Genomic DNA, 22974 nt, shown 5'->3' with positions numbered 1-22974 from the left:
AAGCTGTGACCTCAGTGACCTGGGCAGCCTCCCTGTCTTTGGAGATTGAACAGGTAGCTAGCTCCCTTACCGAGGCCTGGAACCTGCTCTCTGCTTACTGCCCTCTCTGGCCCACTTCAAGTTTCTGTCCTGAGTCAGAGTCCCTCCCCAGGGATGTTCTTGGGGGGGGGTGCAACAATATAAGGAAACAAAGGAAAGGCACCAGGAAGTGTGCAGCTTGCCTCTTTAGCCTGTGTGTGTGACCCCATGACCAGCACAAGGCTCCCCTTTCCTTCTGACTCCTAAGAGAAAAACAGCAACACGTAATTGCTGGCACCTTTCACACTAGCAGGCTGGATGAGAGTTATATGGGTGAAGTTTTGTCCCTTCTTCCTTCCTGTTTTCCTCCCTTTTCTCTTTTTGTTTAACTGAGACAAGGGATAAGTGTATTGTCTTTGAACTTCAGCTGTTTCTCCTGCCTCTGCTTCTCCAGTGACCTAAGCTCACCTCCACAGCCAGCAGGGATAGATATTTATCCATTATTGTGTATAGTTTCCTAGCTGTGTGCAGTGTAGCCTCTGGGACAGTGGTTCTCAACCAGGGGGTTGTGACCCCATTGGCAAACTTCTGTCTCCAAAAATATTTATATTAGTTGACAACAACTGTAGCAAAACTACACTTATGAGGTAGCAATGAAAATAATTTTATGAGTAGGGCTCACCACAATATGAGAAATGGTGTTAAATGGTCAGAACATTAGGAAGGTTGAGAACCACTGTTCTAGGGGAAAGATCCATTTATCAGTGTTCCTTTTACTATGCTTCTAGTCAGTTGAGAGCCAGCTTTTCAGATACCTGGTATCAAAAGCTGTTGCTGAATACCCTTGTCTTTCCGCTGGCTGTGCAGGTCTTCAAGGAGGTCCTGGAGAGGGGTAGCAATGAAGGTAGTTGCTGAACATGAAGAAAATTATCTAGGAGTGTTGTTTTTAACAAGATCTCAATTGTTCAATTTTATTAATAAAGGCTAGGGAGCCAGATGCTCAGGTAAAAGCCTGCTACCTCAGAGAGGTAGAGAAAGCACCCAGCTTACCTTCCTCCTCAGCTGATGTTCCAAAAGAAAAGGAAACCTTCTTCCTCAAGGAAACCCTCAAACTCAATGTCCCTCCCTTCTACTTCCTGTGGCTCCCTCTATCTGTTCTTCTTACTTCCTCTTGCTCTCTATGGTTTTCCTCACTCCCTCTCAACTGGTTGCTTGCTCTGCCAGTTGACCTATGGTTGATTTTCTTTACTCCTGTTCAAGCAGAAAGCTCTTGAGTTAAAGGTGTGTGCTAGGGTTGAGCCACACCACAACTAGAAACAGGTTTTTCAGCAAACAACACAATCTCAGGGTTCAGAATGTGATCCCACAATACAAGAGTCCTCTTTCATCAACTCCTGCTTTCATTTTGTTCCTATTTCAGTGTTCCTTTTCCTCAAAGGGGGACCAGAAGGAATGATGTGCAACTTAGCATAAATTAATCTGGTCTCTGAGGCTTTCACCAAGACGGCTACATTTTTGCTTTTATTTGTCCATCTTTCCTCTGTACTTCATTTGTTGAAACCAGATTTCCAGGCTCCTATTTGAAGCTATTTCTACTGACTGAGCAGATCTCCTGGAGTTACAGTCCTCAGAAGTAAGCCCCACAGTCTGTTTCCAGTTGTGTGACAAGACATCTGACGAACAGCAATTTAAGGGAGACGGTATGAGTTTTAGCCCACAGTTCCAGGTTCACTGGAGCAGCCCATTCAAGGCAGTAGGAACTTAAAACAGCTAGATGAACTCACAGTGAAGAGAGATGGAGGATGAGCGCATGAATGCTTACTACCACTCAGCTGACCTCCTTCACTCTGATACATTCTAGACCCCAAGTCCTAGGAATTATGTCCCATACAGTGCTTCTCGATTCAATTAATATAATCAAGACAGTTCTCCACAGACATGTCCAAACACCAACTTGATGTAGATAATTTCTCACTGAGAGTCTCTAGTCAGGTTGACAGTTGAAAGTAACCATCAAACCCACTTATCGGAGCATCATAAATGAGTGACAACCAGAACCTCAATGGGAAAGGCCTGGTGTTTAGGACTTAGGGATATCTGTGTGGTCAGGACTCTGACAACAGGTGAGTCCAGGCTATGAATGTGGATTCCCAGACTGAACTCTGAAGACCTCCAGCAGCTTCCAACCTCCAGCATACCCAGCTTCAGAGCAGCCAGCCAGAGGGGCCCCCATGCCTGAGAGGTGGATGTTCCCTGTTCTTTGGGCAAGCAAATGGAACACAATGGGAAAGCAGCTAGGAAAGATGTCCCGATGACTGAAAGGCAGAAATCCACATCTCAAAGAAGCCACCTAGCCAACTTGGGCAGTGAGTGGGGCTGAGATTGAATGAAGGACGTAAGAAAAGTCAATTCAGATTGTAATCCATCCCTCACCTTACATCTGTAGGAGAGAGAGACAGACACAGAGACAGACAGACAGACAGACAGACAGAATTTAACATGCAAGAGCTTCCCTTTTTGTATAAACTATTGCATTTTTACTTTGATGTTCATGGTTCATCTCTTGTATGTATATACCTATGTACCTATGTATGTATGTGTATAGCCTGATTATAATGACCTCTTTCCTAGAAAACTGTAAGATCCACATTCATATATGATACAATATTGTTAACTGTGACCATGCTCTTAACTAATCCCTTGCCATCCCTGCCTCTATATCCTTTCCCCACAACAATACAGAGGTACCACATTCCTACCCTCTCTTTCTAGGATCCCACACCTGAGTGAGATCATGAGGAGTTTGTCTCCCCATGCCATGAGTTATTTCACTTAGCAATAATCACCATGTTTATTGACAACAAGTGATATTTCATTTTTCTTGTGGATGCTTAGTGTTCCATTGTGCAATCATACCAGACTTCCTTTGTACATCATTGGACACCTCTGTTGATTCAGCACAGCATTGCTGTTCACAATATTCCTTAACTTTTCATTCAGTGATAATACCCAACTTTTAACAACAAAGCTAATTAAAATAATTATAGAATGAAGCATTGAGAAACAGGCAGTACTTTCAGTACTAAAACCATCTTGAAATCACATTGTTTAAATGTTGATATGCAATAAGATGAGATTCTTTTCCATTCAACTGATTAATATATTGATGGACTATTTTCAATCCCATTAAAATGGAAGAACTGTAAAGAACCTGGGCCTTCCATTTGATAAGCCAGCACTGCAATGTTCTGTCTGAATTTGACTCATATGTGAGGAAAGTAAAAACAAAGTTTCTTTTTGCAAGTCATAACTCTATACTCACAACATTTTTCATTTTCATAACATTTCTGGTGTTGGTGTCTCCTGTGTTTGTCCATTTGTTTTTTGTAAGTGAACAACATGTGACAAGTGCTACTGCTGATATGGAATTTATGCTTCATATAAAGACAGCCATAAAAGACAAATGTCATGCGGTAAAAGATGTTTGGAGGGATGTTAAGGAGAAAATCCTCACCTGGATCAAAAAATGAGAACCCTCTACTGAAACTCAGAGCTCTCCAAGAGTGGACAAATAATAAAAGTGAAAATAGCTTTATTCTGCTTTCTTCTTCTCTCAAAAGGATGTAAGCGTGCTCAGATTGAACAGATATGATTGTTCTCTAAGGCAGCCTTACCTCTGCTCATTTCCCCAGTGTTTTCCTCCACTAGCACACACAGAAATGTGTCAGAGCAGGGCTTCTTCAGGTTTCTGCAGAAATGACAGGATCTCCAAGGTTTGATTCATGTTCTCATGTGAAGGATGACCTCATAAATACCAGCCTGAGTATTTTTGAAAGCTTGGTGAGCTCTTTATGAAGAACTTAAATTAGAGTGAATGCTATCTTTATAAATATGACCTTCTGAGAATGTCAACGAATTTCCCATAGATATGTTAGGAGAATTTTGGCAAACACATACCAAAGGAAATGTTTATGACACAGTGTGGGTTAACTGAAGCCATAAAGCACAGTGATATGCTAAAATACAAAGAAATAATGGCAAAGCTTTTTGTTTGCTTATTCATTTTAAATACAGGCCTTGATACAAGGTTTTGCTTGAGAGAAGAGAGTGTGTGTGTTGTGTGTTAGAATGCAGAATTAGGGGAGGAAATTGGGCTATAATTATCTTGAACTATTATTGTCCTAAGATTGTGGATAATAGACTATAGTGCAGTGTTATTCACTTAAAATACTAGCTGAAGGATGGAGAGATGGCTCAGTGATTAAGAGCACCTTGATGCTCTTACAGAGCCCAGGGTTTGCTTTCTAGCACCCATATGGAAATTTACAACTCTCTGTAACTCCAGTTCCAGGAGATGTGGCTCCCTCTTCTAGCCTCCACAGGCACCAAGAACATATGCAGTGCACTTACGTTCATGCAGGCAAAACATCCATGTAAAATAAAAATTAACAAGTCTTTAAAAAATACTAGCTGAGAGGGCTGGAGGAATTTCTTAGCTGTTAAAAGTGCCTACTCTTCTAGCATAGGGCTTGTGTTTAGTTCCCTGGACCCACATTGAACAGCCCACAATCACCTGTAACTTCAGCTTCAGGGAATTTATCACACTTTCCTGGCTTCCCTAGGTTTCAGAACACACATGGCATATACTCATACAGGTACTCACACATACACATACATAAAAATAAAGACATGGAAAAATCTTAGTCAAGAACCTCACGTTTGTGGCTTTTACCTGCACTTACTAATGTGTGAGATACCACATAGACATTTTGGTTGTAGTTGTGCAAAGAAACTGTAGTTGTGTTGATCCTCCTTCTGAAGATGCCTTGACCAACTTATGGACCCATAGTGTGTGATCCAGTATGATAGCTGATTAATAGCAAGGTCTGGCATGCAGATACAAAGCCAAAATCATTTTTGCCACAAGGGCTGAATTGATGTCATCTTCCCCGCCAGAATTCCAGGTATTTACTTCATTAATGGCTTTCAGTGAACACAACAAAACAGGTATCAAAATGGGATATTCACCTTCAGGTCTGTAATGGACTCAAGACATACGCAGCTGCGAACTAGTAAAAGGAGTAATGAAACCTATGCCGCTAATGTCCTCTGAAAAGTTTTATAGTCAGGCCTAGAAGAGTAAGCACATGTGAATTACATATCAACTCATAAAGATGCTGTGCTGTATAAGATCAAAACTGCAAGGCTCCTGATGATCATCACAGAGACGTCGTCACAAGAACTCCCCCTGTATCCAGCTTTCCTTTGATAGGCTGGACTAGTTCAAGATTGCTTATGAGTTTTCATGGTGCTATGACTTGCCTACATTGTTGTAAGAAAGTGAATCAGCAAAGAAGAATAATCACGGAAAGGTTATAATTTGCACTTTCTAGTGTTCTTCACCTACTAAGTTCTTTGCCCGTCTGTTTTTATGTCACTAAGTTTTTATCACAAGTCATCTCATGGGGTTCACAGAAGAGAAGGCACCTTAGAGTCTCCTGCAGCCACCTGAGAATTCCAAGTCTGCTGAAGAACTCATATGCCATATGGTGTGGTAAAAGTCTGAGGTCAGCTCTCTGAGCATCTGTAATACTTGAGAGACTTATCAAACTCCCACACACCTGGCCTTGAAATAAGTGAAATCGCAGTTAGTGGAAATGTCTTCTGAAGTCACCTTTCATTGGAAACAGGCAAAAGGCAAATCTACAAATGTATATCAGAAGATAATTTTGTTAGGTAGATCTTAGAGTGTACCATGGAAGCAGTACAAGAGCAGCCCAACATGCTGAGCTTGAACAATAAAGATATGCTTTTCTATATCAGCAAAAACATGACTTACTTTGCCACTTGTTGCTTCTCTGTATTTTCATGGTTCCCTGAAAAGAATAGTCAGCAATATGGATAACAATATTTATTCAAATGTATAACCCCCCGGGGGCCTTTTTCACATATCATAGCATATTGTTCTGCATGACATTAGTCTCAATTTCCTGTTATCCCTTGCTGCATTTACAGTATTATAGTCTAGTATATGTCACCACAACCATCTTCCCTGTTTCCTCTGAGAATCTTCCATCTAAACCATACTCCTCTGTCCATGACAAATCTGACCTCTCTCTACAGATGAGAAATTGGAACTTCCCTTCCTTTCTGGGTCTTCAGTCTCCGCTCAGTCTTCTCCATTCCCTTGGATCAATGAATACACTCACATACCACATCTGAAGGTCCACTTCGCCCACTGTCCCTGCACATATTTATGTGGTCCCACCACTGCCTGTTTTACTACCCCTTTCCACCTCTGTCAAAGTGACCTTAAAAGCTGAAATATGTCCTTGTTTCCTCTCCCCAACTTTGTACTCTCAAAATTATTCTTTCACACAATAATCCCCACTGTGCCACTGAATTTTACTTCATTTAATTTTGGAGCCTAGGTGATGGACCGTAGGGAGGTGGGCGTTCTCCCAGCAGATGCTCTGCCGGAGGATCACTTCCTGGTCTCTGCTTAAACTTCCCTACTTTGAGTCACCGACTCTTCCAGAGGCCCCAGATAGATCAGCACTCTCCCCAAACTTGACCACCCATTCCTGAAAACCATCTCTTTTCATGTTCTTATACCTCTCTTTTAAAAACTGAGTTTCCTCTCTGGACTTGCTTTTCAAATGCTGTGGGTTTTCTCCAGGTTCTATTTTTTACTATCTTGTGATAAAAGAAATGCGCATTCTTGCTGAAATAGACGCATAAAGAATGGAAAGCGCCACGTCATCGGAGCGTCATGAGGCTGTATAGACAATGACAACATGTCAACTATCATTTTACTAGTCACACGAGGACTTTAAGTGTCAGTCTCCTCACTGCTCTGTGTCCACATAAAGATGCAAGACCAGCCACTGCATTTAAATTGTGTCTTTAAAGTCTTGTACTTGTCGCTCTCTTAGATTGTTTCTGTTGTTCATGTTGGGGAGGTGCCAGGAATTGTCAGTCCATAATCATTCTTATAACTTCTTCATTGGCCAGTCCCCTATTTCTCAAAAGATACAATCCCAGGAGGTTCTGAACTGCCTATAGGTCTCCAAACATACTCCCCTCCTATTTCCTAATTATGTATGGATGCATGTTTGGATGTGGAAAGACAGTAAAGAAGGAAGTCACAGAAAGGAAGGGTGATGATGACATTGATGTGAAACACATGTGGCCTCCTCAAAACAAAGCATCTATGTGCAGAAGATAGTTATATCTGCTCTTTATATTGAAGTTGGTGTTTTTAAATTAGAGGAAGACAGTGGGGAAAATATATTTGTACATTCTTTATGGGGAGTAGGTTTGCTCGGTTTCTGTGGGAGATACACAAAGAATTCTAGACTATGAGCCACATACTTCAGTAAAATTGACGGGCTGCTAAATGTTCTACGATTCTTGATAATTGATGTGGTGTGTGTGTGCGTCTTTTCCATATGTCTATAACTCCTTCAATGGGAGCATTTCAGACTGCAAGTCAAATTCTATTTTAAACCAGAAGTCAAAGATTATTTCTAATCTATTATTTAATGAGGGGATTTGTATCTCATTTTAGAATACTTTGAATGTCACTATTGGTCAAATGAAAGAAAAATCTACTTTCTTAGAGTTTCATATTCTATTCACAGCTAATCTTAGTCTTTTTTTTAAAAAAAAACTAGGTTTGAAAATCTTTTCCTTTCAAAAGTTTTAAAAAATGATGTAAATTAAGCCTCTGGCAGACTGTATGTGAATAATTTCCTGGTACCTGAGCTCTTTCTCACTAAGTGCTATGCCAGGTGGCATGTCTGCCTGCCTGAAAGCTCCTATGGTATATGAAAATACTCCTGTTTTATAGGAATATGCTGGCAAAGCCATCATATCATAGATTATTACTCCTTTTCTGCTAGTTATTTCAAAAGAGTAGAGACAAGTCTAAGTTCAAATTATTTCTGTGTCTGAGACACACAGTATAAAACCATTAACCTAGAAGAAACATATGCTTTGTCTGATTCTGGTTTCTTTTCTCTTATATCTTGAAACTATAAGTAAAACTGAGTTACTTTTTTCCTACAGTTTGAGTACAAAATTGGTTGAAAGAATGGCAGCTGAAAAGAAGCAGCAAGGAGACATTGTAATGACAGGAACTCCCATAGTGATGCAAAGATGGAGAATTTTGATTTTCTGACAATAACATTTATGAAAAAAATAACACTGTTGAAATCCTCTCATCATCGTATCAAAGAGCAGGACCCATGAGTGACTTGTCTGAGGAAACAGAGACAAGCAGAAACAGAGTGGTCACTAGAATACTCATATCCCCCTTCAAATAAAGTTTTCTGATACCACAGAAAAAAAGAAAAGAAGCTCACCCTGGTTCCAGCTTGTATGGACCACATGTCCATACTGACAGTTATTTATGTGGTTGAAACTTTGCTGCACATTTTTATTATTTAACAAAATCAAGGAAACCCACAGGCTTGATGAGAGAGAGAGATAGCTGCAATTTACCCACTTCTAGAATTAATGAGCAATCCAGAGAGCAAAGTAGGATAAAAAACTGAATCCCATCAGATAGAGTGGAAGACAATGATAAGAAAGTGAATGAGAACGAAGCTGTTGCTACAACTGAATGCTGCTAATGAGAGAATGTAAAGAATAGAATCTTAAACAGCTCCCACTTCTAGAGCCTGCGAAGTCCAGAAACATGGTACAGCCTCTGTTATGAGATTTTGTCTACACTGTAGCATGGTAGAGCCCCTCACATTGTGAATGAATGAAGTGCCAGCTCCAGTAAGACCATTAGAGAGACCCAACAAGTGGTTCAAGCACCCTAGCGGTCAAATAAGGCAGTACCTGAATACAATGCCTAACATTTGACAAGGCACAGAGAAGTTAACATTAACCTGAACCTCCATTTTCTCACCTAAAAGTAGAATAGAATAATAGTACTGACCTCATTGGGTGTTTGAAGGAGTTTACTTAGCTAATAGGTATAAAACTAGTACTGTGTATGAGTTTAATGATGTAAGCTGTTTTCTTGTTAACTTAGGGAAAAAGAAACAATGTAGAGGTAATGATGAAGACACCTTTCTCAGCAATAGATCTAAACAGAGCCTGAGATTCACAGCTAAACCCTGGGCAGGACTCAGGGAGCCTTGTGGAAGAGTGGGGGGCGGGAATGCTAGAAGAACCTGGAGGCAACAGGAACTCCACAAGAAGACAAACAGAGCCAACTAACCTGGGCCCAAGGGGTCTTGTGGAGACTGAAGCACCAACCAAGGACCATGAATGTTCTGGACCAAGACCCCTACGCATATGTGGCCAATGGGCAGCTTGGTCTTTATTTGGGTTTCCTAGTAAGGGGAGCAGGGGCTGTCTCTGACAAGACTCTGTTGCATGCTTTTCAATCACTGGTCCACGCCGGTGGAATCCAGTGCTGAGAGGGGAAGTGAGCACAAGCCCACCATTTTTAACCCAGAAGCTATCTTCAAGTTGATAACCACTCGCAAAGAAGAGGTTAATTTTTTTTTCCAATGTAATATCACTGGTGATACAAACCACACTTAAGGGGAAACTCCATGCCTAGAAGTATGTAAACAATATAAAACTGGAAGTTTTGCTTCTTCTCTCACAGGTACTTTTTCCTTTTGTGCAAATGTGTGTGTCATAGTGTCTGTATGTGTTTCTTGTGCTTTTTCTTTGGCTCTCTCCCCTCTGTCCATTTTGTCCAATTCTAGTTTGTCTGTTTTTAGTTTACAGTTGTTATTATTGTTGTTATTTTAGATACCTGTTTGTATTTTAATGAAAAAAAGGAAAGAAACGTGTATTTGAGTGGGTGAGAAAGTGGAAGGACCTGAAAGGAGTTGCAGGAAGAGAAACCATAATCAAAATATACAATATGAAAAAAAATCTATTTTGACAATTATCAAATCTCACTAATAAGGCACTGGCAAAGTGGATAACCAGGTAAAAATAATTGCTACAAAGCCTGATGACTGGGGTTCAGTCCCCAACATCTACATGTTGGAAGGAGATAAGCAACCCAAGTCGTCCACTGACCTCCACTCTTGGATTGTAGTGTGCACACCACCACTAACATGAGCACACACATATGCACAAATACATCCTTGTAATTTTTAAAAAAACTAATAAGCTGGCAGAGTGGCTGAGAGGCAAGAGGAAGAACATTTCTTGAAAGGAGCAGTCGCTGAAGTGTCTGTCGGGGAGACGATGTGAGTGTGCTCTCTAGGAGTTACCTCATGCTTAGAAGTGCTGTGGAGTTTTGTCACCCAGGGAATGCACAGGCTGGGTACTGGAACTGCCTTCTCAAGTGGATAGCATTAGACTCTGGCTTGACTCCATCCATTCTCTACCGTCTTCCCCTGTACATGACAACTGTTGAATAGGATGTCGGTGCACTAACACTAATGGGCAGTTTTTTAAAGCGAAGAATCATAATTAATGATTTCTAATTACATTGGAAAGGGAGGAAAAAAAACACTTCCGTTGTGAATTTCGTCTCTTTAAGCTATCAGTTCTTTTGTATTGTCTGCCTTCAGAAAGTATGCTCTGTTTTAGACTTTTTTGTGGGGTGCAATGACCCTCCTTACTGCTGGGGATGTGTTCTAAGACTCCCAGTGGATGTAAAGATGGGAATAGCACAAAGCCCAACAACTTAAGTGTTTTCTCTTATATACACATTTGTGATAACATGGTGCTTCTACACGAGACTCAATAAAGTTACTGACAATAACAGCTCATAAAATAGAATAATTATGGCAATCCACCTTAATGAAAGTCATTTAAAACTTGTGAGCCGTTTACTTCTGGAATTTTCCATTTAATATTTTAGACCACAGATGGCTGTGGGTTCCTGGTACTGCAGCATGGAAAACCACAGGTGAGGGACCCCTGTGAATATCATTTGAAGTGTTCAATCGAGGAAGTCCACCGTGTGCTTTTGTTTTCTCTGCTGTTTTTGACATGAGGCTGCTTTGGCAAAGGCGAATACTATCAGCTTACCTCCATAGAGCAGGGCTAATGGCTTTAAAAGAATTCTTCAGCAACTGCATAATGAGCTGCCAAAAATATTCTCTGTGCCAGAGGATCTGGGTATGTCTGTTCCATTTATTGAGAATTTCTTGTTTTATCATGACTAAGTGCTCACCAAGGAACATAAAAACCCAAACCTCTAATGTATTTGGAGCTTAAGGTCAGAAGCCATATTTTAATGTATCCAGACTCATTTCTAGCACATGCAGATGGTGAGTAAGTACTGTGATTTGAAAGATATCAAGACACTGAAGAACAGACAGAAGGTATGCTACTGTCTCCATGATGCATGGACCAGTGGCTTAACCAAATTTTTTTCCAAAGAGTACCAGACATCTTGAGCCAAAAACTACGGTCTCTTCTTGCCCATTTGATTAAATTTATGTTTTTCAGAAATTGCTTAGGGTCTATTTCTTAGTGAAAGTTACATATTCAAAATCATTTAAATTTTACCTCGACAATAAATGAAATCAATTAGGAAAAGGGTATTTCTTAGAATTAAAAGAAGAAAAAACTGAAAATACATTGAGAAGATCTGGAAAAAGAATGGAAGTGGGGGAAAAATAAGATATTTTGGTTTTCACTGGAAGCAGAAGTCAGGAAGAATAGCATCAAGCCCTTTCACCATCACTGCTCTTCACCATCACTGCTACCCACCCCCTGTCCACTCCTGACCATCAGCTTCGCCCTCTGGTTGAAGTCATTATTCCTACCTCATAATGTGGTCTAGGTGATCGCCAGTTGAAGCACATGACTTCTGTCAAGGGCATTTATTCTTCACCATTGTCTGAAGAGGTAGGGCTTCTATAGTAGATCATCTTTGAAGAACTCCTGAGATTAGGATCCTTTATTGTCTTGCATGACATTCATAGAACAGAAGATATTTATATACAGGTCATGTCTCTGGGCTGGGGGCCAAGAGAAATGCCTGGACTTGTTAGATTTAAGTCCCACTCACAAAGCAAAACTGGAGTTCAACAGCATCCCAGTGACATCATTCCAGAAAAATACATCTGCACTTGACTTAAATCAGTATATCATTCATTTCTGAAATTTAGACTTTCATTGTGGGCTATTAAAATGATCTAAAACACTCCATTGTGACCAGTTAACATAAACCCAGCCTCCTGCTGAGCAAAGCCTTATGGTCCCTCAAGCCTAATTCAGCCTCTCTTGAGATTAGTCCAGCCACCCCTGGGGTTCCTTAGTCTTGTATAGTCCCCTGTCCTCCACCTGCCCCTAAACATCTGTGTGGAGATTTGGAGAGAAAGCATCTGAGGTAGAGTTTTCAAGAAAGTGCCAGCCTAGTTCCTTAGACTTTTGAAAATCTTCCTAGCAGCCTCTGGAGACTCAAGGTTTAAGTCTCCAATTGTGCTTGCAGAATAAAACAACATTAAAACAACCTGAGGTACTCTATGATGGTTATGAGCTCATGCATATACAACTTAAAAACTGAAGGCCAAGTAGGGAATATTTGCCATAGTGACTAAAATAAAATTGTAAAAACACTGTGGGTTATCACAAACCCTTAACACACACAATGTCTACAAGAATGTTATTTAATAACAGTTCGCACTTCTGTGGCTTGGGTGGATAATCCCATCTTCTGATCCTCATGTTTGCACAGCAAATACTTTAAGTATTCAGCCATCTTCCCAGCCCCCATTTTTATTATATTTAATGAGAATGAGACTCACATTTTTCTCAGCTGGACATACTGAGATATCTCAAGTGTGGTGGGTTGCAAGCTTCAGTTTGGTACAATCCCGTTTGTCTTATTTTGCTTTTGTAACATTTGTGGCATCTAGAAAAACTTTATCTCATGGAAAAAAAAATAAATTGGTGGTTATTAGAAAATAGAGAGCGTGTGGGGGTGTTGGTCAAGTACAAATTACAATTTGATTGGAGAGATAAACTCGGATGCTGTATTACACAGTATTTAATTCAGCTGAACAATACATTGCTATATTTTTTGAAATAACCATGAGTGAGGACTTCAAATCATTGTTTGCATTACAAAGGGATGTGGAATATTTGATGGGATGAATCTGATTATCTCTGTTTCTTTGTATTATTAATTGAACTTGAAACAAAAGGAAAAACACAAATATACACAGGCTATCTGCAGACTGGATGACTTTCATTGTATCAATTTCACTGAAAGTGATGACTTTGAGTGAATAAGTCATTCCTTGGAAGTATGAAGCAGCAAGAGTGAAACTGAGTCCATGAATGTGCTGACTGTGGTCTCCTTACCTTGCAGGCTCAACGTGGGAAAAGACCTTCAGGCAAATTGGCTTTGAAAGGTAAGTAGGGCTTAGCACAGCCCACATTTAGCCACTACTGTCTAGTTTTATTCTAAGTGTTTTTTCTATTGTGGATCAATAGTCACTGATGTGACATTGTGGCCTAGGACATGATGTCATTTTACATCTCTGAACCTCACTGTCTTTGTAAAATTAGAGCTTTTTTTAAAAAAATAAAATCCTTTCTTAGTAATCTTAACACTTAAGAGATGGAGGCAGGAAGTTTCTGAGAGGCCAAAGAATTAAAACTTAGTGGGTATTGGTTTAAAGTTTAAAGCACAAAGCTGAACAAAGACCAGCCAGGTGGAGACATGTCCAGCCACCTGCAAAGGAGGAACTAGCCTTACCACATTCTCTTCCTGCCCACTAGAGATACAGTTGCTGGGAAACTGGCCCAGATGGCCAGGCCAGAACCTTTATGGTCTTGGCACCTAAAGTAAACCAATCTTTTCAAAAGCCAGTTTTTCTTACCCAATCATGTAATGCCAAAGCATGTAACCCACTGCTTGCAGTTTTTCCTTTTAAAAACCTTGTTCCCCTAGACAGCCCCACTGCATTCCTTTCCTGATTCCATAGGAAGTTTTGCGACCCAGGCTTGAGCATGTATCCAATAAACCCTCATGTATTTGCAGTGGAGTCAATTCCTGGTGGTCTTTGGCAGGTCTCACAAACTGGGCATAACAATTCCTAGTTCAAGATTTACCTAAGCTACATGTCAAATTTGAGGCTAGTCTGAATTATATGAGACCTTGTCTCAAACAACAACAACAAACACTAAAAACAAACAAACAAAATAAAATATAAAATACAAATAAGATAAAATCCTTGCCTCTACAAAGAGGAGAACTAAAGAAGACACTGAGCATTGATGTATGAATCCTTTCTGAACCACAAAACAGTCTGAAAGATGAGCTTTATAATTAAAGAATTCTAACAAGTAAAGTTGACCTGCTAGTTCCTTCATTGCCTTGTTTTTAATACAAGTACATTTATATTTATATTGGTTTTTTCCAAATGTTAAAACAGCTACATCTTATAAGCTCTAAGACAATGCTGAGATCATCTCACTTTCTCCTAAGCATTTCCAAGCCAGCATCTCCCCAAATCAAAAAGAGATGACTCCCAGAGCATTAGGAAGGTTGTGGCACTATGTGGTCAGGGTTTTTCCTTTGAGCCACCTGCCCTTGGAACTGAAGGGAGCAAACATTAGGCTCTGAGAAACAAAAGGAGCATTTTCTTCCAAAACAGTAATATAATTGCCATTTCTAAGGCAGAAAACAATAGTGTCTTAGACTCACTGAAGACCCAACTGACATTTAAATTTTCTGATCTTATGAAAAATGTCACTTTTCTTAGTTTAAATAGCTTCTTTATTTATATCAGTGTCCCACAACCCTTCCTGGCTTCTTTTCTTCATCACTGACCTTTGGAGAAACTGCACTAGTTAGCTATCTTATAGAGTGGAGAATGCTGAGTATTCTGGATCTTTCTGCAAGGTTGCATAACTTCTTATTCTATCTACTCCATCCTGTAAATTCAAGCAGCTTCACTTTTAGCATTTGGGGACAATTCCACAACATCTTTCTGTCCTTCTGATAGGCTCATTGAGCTTCATGGTTACTCTCACAATGAGCTGTCTCATGTTGGGCCATGGCATGGTTACCTGTTCCTCTAGAGAGTCCTGTATCTCTCCTGAGGAATGATGTTTTGAAACTACATCTAATTCTAGAGATGCACTGTAATTCTGGTGTATCATTGCTTCTGGGTCCTGCCAGTAGCTGGCGCTAGAAAACGTACTTTCTTTGAAAAAAATAAATGCCGAATTTAGAATATTTCTAATTCAAGTGTAACCTTAGGAAGTTTTCAAGTTCTCTGATTATTGACTTTCATCTTTTTTTTCACTGCAAGCATTGACTGTTGAACTTGTTTGTTTCATTTCCAAGTGCATATTTTATCTTTAAGACAATACTAACAAGATATTAATAATCAGACTATGAGATGTACTTTCCAGAATTTGCATAGCTTAATTTAATATTCCATTGATATGTATGATCCAAACAGTGTAAACTACTGCTGTTTGAAATTTTTTCTTTTCTTCAAATTGATTTTTGGTTTTTTGTCTTGTTTTGTTTTGTTTTTTGAGACAGGATTTCTGTGTAGCCTTGACTGTCCTAGACTCACTTTGTAAACCAAGCTGGCCTTGAACTCACAGAGATCTGTTTGCCTCTGACTCTCTGAGTTCTGGGATTACAGACATGTACCACCACGCCCATCTCTTCTCTTTAAATGATAACATATAAAATATTGTTTACAGTTTGATATCATTTCAGTTGTTTAACTTCTCTTTGAATATATAAAATTTCCAGTCTTTTGCTCTTAGAAATTGTTTCTTTTCCTGTGATAAAATGTTTCAACATAATCAATTTAAGAGAAAAAGGGTTTATTCTTTCTCATGGTTCAAGGTATAGTCCTTTATGGAAAAGTCAAGGCAGTAGGTGCTAGAAACAGCTGGCCACGTCAAATCTGCAGTCACTAAAGAGGAAAATGAATGCCTGTGGTCAGATTTCTTTCTTTCATTTATTCAGGCCATGACTGGAGGCCCAGAGCATTGTATTGCCCAATTTTAACCTGGATCTTCCCACCTTAGTTAACCCAACTAAGATAATTACTCATAGCCAAGGCCAGAGACTAGTCTCTCAGATGAGTATGGGTTCTGTCAAGTTGACAAGTAAGTAACACTATCACACACACATACCAGTAATAAAAATGATAATAATAATAAGAAGAATAGAAAAGAAAGAAAGAAGGAAAGAAAGAAAGAAAGAAAGAAAGAAAGAAAGAAAGAAAGAAAGAAGAAAAAGGCTACCTGAACAGCTGTATACACGTTGTTGTTTATTTATTTTGGGTTTTTTTCTAAATATCTTGAGACTAGACCCATGAGTAAAACAAGGGAGCAAGTGCACACAGAATACCGGTAAATACACCAAATTCTCTCCTGTAAGTTAGTGACATTACTACCATCAGCCATGTAGGTCAGTTTCTCTGGTGTCAGAGTATGGTGTCACTGTTGAGAAATTTTCTTTTGCCCATCTGCAAAGAAATGGTATCTCAGTATCCTTTAATAATACTGAGTGAAATAATAGAATGAGTTAATGGCAAGCTAATATATATATACATACATAGATATATATACATAGATATATATGCAGGTTTAAGTTTATTAAAAGAGGCAGGAGATCAGATCAGGTGGGGGGGAGAAGAGGAGGAAAAACACAGAAAGAGAGAGGAGAATAAGATGAGAGAGAGAGGAGGGTTAGAGAAGGGGGAAGAGAGACAAAGGAAGGGGGAGGAAGGAAGGGGCAGATGAACCAAAATGACTGGATTATATAGTGAAGGGCTTCTGGGAGAGAGGAAGCCCTGGCCCTGGGCTGAGGAATTCGGGGTAGAGGGTAGAGTGCACCAGCCACTTCCTGCAGCAGGTAGGGACCATGGGATGTCTGAAACCAAATATTTACCTTGAGCCAATTTTCCATAAAGAACAAGTTGAGATTCTTCAGTATCTACCAAGCAAAACACTTTGTAGGAGAGTTTCTCCTGAGATACTTCCACATGATTTCACAATTGAAAATAAGCTTAACTCCTGGCTCTCAGCACACCAACTTCTTACTTGAGTAATGAAGGATTCCATGAGAACAGCTACCATGTACCAAACACTTGCCAAATTATTTCTAGTTCATAGATGAGAATTTGGCAAAGTTTAATGAAAAGAGACATAAAACACACCTCTTAAGGGTTTTGCAATCCAAGACAAAAACTCCTGTTGCTACTTCTTAATGTTGCTGTTGGATCAGGTTGCAGCTAGATACAGTGGGTTTGGCTATATTCCAAGAAAACTTTATTTACAAAAACGGGCAAATGGCAGATTTGGATCATTGCCATCATTTATCAACTCCCACTATGGGATATGGTCTCACAAATAACAAGGATTCAAAGAAACTGTGCAGGTTTTCCATCGAGGCAGAGCCCTCATGTTAACCTGTGTTAGTTAATCCCAGGAGTTCCTGGTTTCCAATACTAGGAAATGCTGAATTTTTAAAAATATTTTTAAATATTTCAAATGCTGTATCACATATAATTTGGGGGTTATAAGTCTCTTTTGTTTTCTGTTTTGTTTCCCCTGTTCCCATGTCTCTGGTGATGTAGCTTCATGCTGCAAGTCTTACTGACTATTCTTATTTTATTACTATGTTGAATAAAACCAGATGGTATAATACTCATACTCCAATGCCTCCCTAAATCCGCATGCTTTTAAATAAAAAAAAAAAACATTAGAACACATAGCAAGTGGCATCTTTATTTTTGAATTGGAATCTCAGCCAATTGTTTTTTGATACCTATATCAAAGATCTATTGAGAATGTTTTGGTGATTATTCAAGTTCAAATATTGTCATAAAATGCTGCTATGTTTTCTCATTTAAGGGAAAGGAACATTTTGTGTATTACATCACATCTTAAAATGGAACAGATGTAATGCTCTGGAGCTATTGTACTTTTGTAGGTGTGGAGATGGCCAACAGAGCTATCAAATATGGCTTTGCTCTTTTCTCTCCTCAAGGTTAATCAGATCTTTGCCTTAATGAAATTCAATTATTTTTTTTTACCTTAAATAAAGTCTGAGATCCTTTAGATAGTTGTAAGAGGTGATGGCCTTTTAATGTCTAAGTCCTTTTGCGAAGTTTGTTCATCTACCTGTTGGGCAGCAAACTATTTTTTAAATGCGCACACCTAAAGGGAAGAAGTTATGTTGTCAGATGAACACTCAAAGCTTCTCCAAGAAGGAGAAAGGCTCAGCCTTGGTGTGCTGGTGGTGTACAGCTGAAAGGAAAGCCTATGGGGTCTGCTCTAGCTGCCTTCCACGTGCATAGTGGGACCATCCTGTGAGATACACTCAGATGTTTCCTTTCTGGATACCCCATGACTGTATGCACAAGATAGGAACAAATTTACATTGTCACAGTTGACATGACCAGATCCATGTTCAACTTTCAAACAACTGCATCTTTTCCTTGGGAGTGTCATTACCATTACAGTGGTATGTTATGGCCTAAGAAGGAGGCCCTAGATGTGGGTTCCTGTGTTGTTTTGTCCCGTCCAACATAATATTACAATATTAATATCCACACAACAAAAGTACATGCTGTTTGTCACCATAGAAGAGATATCAAAGCTTATGATTATAAATATGTATAACTCATAGCTGTCTGCCAACCTATTCACAGTTGTTCTAGGCAGGTGTGCCTGTGCCCACTTATTGGCACTCTGTGTGCTCTGAGTAAGTGTTGTGAACAAGGATGGCCCATATCCTCAGTGAGTTAACACAGCACACGTTTGGTTTTCATTTTGACACATGTGATGAAGACCTTGGAACTCTGCAGGGCAGGGAACATCCATGTCAAGGGTCAGTGGTGGTACTCATGCTTCAGTAAGCTACAAGGAGCTCGGAAACCTGTGCACTGGATTTTAAATGCTTCTACCTGAAAGAGGCATTTGTCACTGCATCTCACACTCCATAGGTAGCATTTGGGATAAAGGCAGAAAGGTAGGCTAGGGATGCTGGCAAAAGACACCACCGTAAGATCAGAATTCAGGGTCTAGAGCTGTTTTCTCCCTCCAAAGTAAGCTGCGGGCTTCATCTGAGAAAAGTTTTTCATCAGGTAATTAGCCTGGAGCCCAGGAGCCTGCCCACAGAACGACAGGTTCCTGCTTTCAGGGCAAGCTGACTGCTGCCTGTTTAAAAATAACAGGCTTTTACTCATCTCTTGCCCATTTTCACTTAAAAAGCCAAGACTTTATTCTCAGTAAATGTGTGTTATCACTCCAAGGCTCAGATGACATCATTGTTATCATTATTATGTGTGTTTTGTCCAGTGCTTCTTATGATTGTGGAATGAAACAGCTTGTCACTCTAAAGTATGTTTTATAATGTAAAATAAAATGCTAAAAATAGCCTGTTACAATGAACACATGTTCTCCTACATTTATTCACAGTGTGGGTAGACATGATTCAAAGGCTTGGTTCTGTCTTTGGAGAGACTGCAGCCTTCTTTCTGCTGTCAGGCTTGTCAGGCTTGCTGCACCCACTCACCGGATACTTCTTCATTATCCCTGGCTGCTTAGTGAGGCATTTTCTGAGCTGATGCCGAGACTTTCCCATGACAACTCTCAAGTTCTCCTATTAGGAGCTGAAATACACTATCTGGAAACTCATTTCTAGGTCTCTCCTCCTTTAGCACTTAAGCATTTAAGGCCAACAGATCTTCATACCCCAGTACCCACATGAGAGAGTTAATCAGATGGAGGTAGAGTGAACAAATGACTCCCTGCCCAGGCATTTGGCTAGTGTTTGGAGAGCGGTCTTCAACAGGACCAGAGAGGAGAGATCGAACATTTTCTCATCATTACTTCATAGCATCTTGCTGGATGGTGAGGTCACCTGTGGCCAGGGCAGGCCATTCCTGCTATACAGGAAAGATGAGAGGGCTTTATTCTTAGTGTCATTCCTCTGACCTTCCCATCAACACAGCTCTGTTTCTAAGTCTCTGTCCTCCAGCTACTGAGTTGACTCAACTTCCCTAATAAGTGGTGATCCCTACCTGCTCTGTTGTTGGAACATCTTGTATCCATCGGCCTTGGTGAACCAAATTAACTGGTGAGCTATCCTGGGAAATGAGTAAGCTTCCCATCACGCTGTAGCACAGCTCAGGAAGGTCACTCCCACACCAGTCCTTTCATCCTGCAGTGTTGTTCAGCTCTAGTTTAAGGGTCTCCCAAAGTTCCATGTGTTAGAGGTCTGGTCTCCAGGGTGGTGTCACAGTAGGTGGAAAGGGGTGCTGCCTTCCAGGAAGGACTGAAGTATTTCTGGAGACAGCAAATTATAATAGTCAGAGTCTATCTCTGGGTACCTCTCTGCTTTCTGAAGAGCTTTCTCCATGTAGCCCTTCAGCCTACACATAGCCCTGTCATTGCCATCTGCCATGAATTTGCATTCTTGTAGAGGAATTTTAATCCATCAATATGGCTGCCCTGGCAAGGAATCACATCCAAAGACCTAGGTCTGTGTGCTCTGGCTGGTATACAGACATGCCCTTGGTATACACCATTAATCCCTCTGGCTGGAATGTACACCATTAATCCCTCTGATTGGAATATAGTTAGGACACACCTTTAATCCCTCTGCCTAGAATTTAGTATACATTTTTAATCACAAACAATGATGTCTAGTTGAGGAGCAGACAAAGTGAGGAATCAGAGAAAAATTTGACAGAAGAACCGGCAGGAAGGAGAAACTACTTAGGCGCATTGCAGAGAAAGAGTAGGGGAGTTTATGGACACAGTACAGTAGAGATCAAGAGTACAGTGCAGTTCAGTGAAGTTCGGTTGTGTGCTGTTGAGTTTGTGGAGTTCAGAGGCAGTTTTGCCAAGCAGACCAATTCAGTGAGAAGTAGAAAGAAGCCAGTTTGAGTCAGTCAGCTTGGAGTAGAGTTTTGAGCCACAACAGCGGAGTTGAACCAGCCAGCCAGAGTTCAGAATGAACTAGAAAGGGTGAGCTTATTCAGCAGTAAATCTGAGAGGCTGAAAACATTCTAGGCCTAGGTTAGCAGATGGAGGCTGGAAGCTAAAGCCTTCAATGTTTGGGCTTGCAGAAGATTAGATTGTATGGAGGCTAGAAGCTTAGGCCTAGGTCTAGTGATAGTTAGAAATGTTCTGGACTGAGCTCAAGCCATATATTTGTAAAGCTTGGGTACGACCCTCATCTCATCCCCTCATCTAAGGAAATAAAAACAATTACACTTTCTATTACTAGACCGTTGGCAGAGGACAAGCCATCTGGGCCACTCCATTTTGGATTTTGAAGGTCTTAAACCAAACAAACCTTTTCTTTATCTCTTTATAAGGTAGTCTGTCTCCTGTGTTGTCTTATAGTTGTAAAAGCTGGCTGATGCTCCCGTTCTGTCATTTGGTCCTCACTTGTGATTCTCTCTAGGACACTACAGTAATTCGTGCCCATCCACTTCATCTCAGAACTTCCACACTCTGAAAGCTACCCTGTAAATGTTTCTCTCCCGCTTTCCAACACTGCCTGCATGTCTCCAGGATCAAGCAATGATCACATTTCTAGTGATTTGTGTACCATATAATCCTGTTTTGCCTCTTGGGTCTTACATTATCCTGAGCTTCCTGGGGAAAAAAGTCTCTTTGTCACCTATAGCCTTTGGTTCTAGCCACAAGATAGGGAAATAAAGAAAATCAAACAGATGCTTGATAAGCAAATAACATTTTAAGTAATTATTACGGTCACTGACACAGACCCTGCATTCATGGAATTTGTCCTTCTCGATACATTTTCATTACCTTCAGCTTTGCTTTAGGAGAATGAATAAGGCCTTTGAGAATTGAAGGTGAAATTTAAAGTTTTCATTCTTCAGCTTTACAAGTTACCAACTGAGTGATGTTATGCACAGTATTTAGAAATAATGATAATGCAGACCCTAAGAATGGTTCTCCACACAGAAGCTTAGATCCAAGAATTGACAGAAAAAAATCACTGAGTAAAATAAGGGCTTGCACTTTCAAAGCGACCTTTTACTGAAATTTCAAGCTGAGGCCATAAGTCTGTGAACCACAATGTATGATAACAAATGTATTTGTTTGTATCAAGATGTGTATTTCTTTGTCTTGCCTCTTGGAGGAGCCTCCAGAAAGAAAACAAAACAAAACATAATATAACAAGAATGACAACAACAACATTAGCCCCAAATCATCTCAAATCATGTCTACAAAATGATAAGGGGTGGACTTAACTGGAGCTTAGCAGTATGGTTTCTAAGCCAACAGTCATTTTTCACACAAAGGTAATGTAGTATGGCCCTTTTGATTAAATGATTTACCCTGCACTTATGTTAGCTGTCTTAAAACAAACAAACAAAAACCACAATGGAATGGAAATCATTCTGTTGTAATGAAAGTGCTTGTTGGAGTAACTATCTTTACCTAACTTCACAATGATTTCACTTGTGAGTTCATTACAATGAACGTTGGACTTCTAGAAGAAATACCTCTAATTTTTTTTCACACAGTAGGTATGTAAACATCCCGAAAAGTTTAGCAACCTACTTTAACTTTATAAGAGTTGTCAAAGTAAGGGAATAGAATAGGGCTAGAGGAGGTGGCTAGGCAGATGATTCAGTCGGCAAGAGAACTTCTTGACAGCATGGGGATCTCTCAAAAGCCCCAGCAGCAGGGACAGCATGACTTGAGGGGGGGGTAGAGTGAGGGGACAAGCGAATCATGAGATCTCAGCTTCATAGCCTCCTAGCTGAAGCAGTGGGCCTTGGGTTTAGTGAGAGGCTTTGTTCAGGAAATAAGGGAGAGGGAGGGAGGGAGAGAGAGAGGAAAGCTTGGTGGGAAGCAGAGAAGGTGATAAAGAAACAGTGAGGGAAGCAGGAAGAGAGGGAGAGAGGGAGGAAGAGAGAGAAGATACTATGCTTTATTTTTTTCCTGTGTGTGTCATGTGTGTGTGTGTGTGTGTGTGTGTGTGTG

General features: G+C 40.2%; 1 protein-coding gene across 3 annotated transcripts in view; it reads left to right on the top strand.

The window, feature by feature from the left end:
• The window catches only part of Piezo2 (piezo type mechanosensitive ion channel component 2), a 348488-nt gene that overhangs the window by 176261 nt on the left and 149253 nt on the right, over positions 1 to 22974 (top strand). For all 3 annotated transcript variants that reach the window (XM_055622927.1, XM_055622925.1, XM_055622924.1), the window contains exon 4: positions 13331 to 13373. In XM_055622927.1, the coding sequence (XP_055478902.1) occupies positions 13331 to 13373 (43 nt within the window). The remainder of the gene's footprint in view (positions 1 to 13330; positions 13374 to 22974) is intronic.

Source organism: Psammomys obesus, unplaced genomic scaffold (assembly GCF_907164565.1).
Source record: "Psammomys obesus unplaced genomic scaffold, mPsaObe1.curated_primary_1811, whole genome shotgun sequence".
Taxonomy (NCBI): Eukaryota; Metazoa; Chordata; class Mammalia; order Rodentia; family Muridae; genus Psammomys; species Psammomys obesus.
The sequence above is the reverse complement of the archived record's forward strand: the minus strand, read 5'-3'. Positions and strand labels throughout refer to the sequence as shown.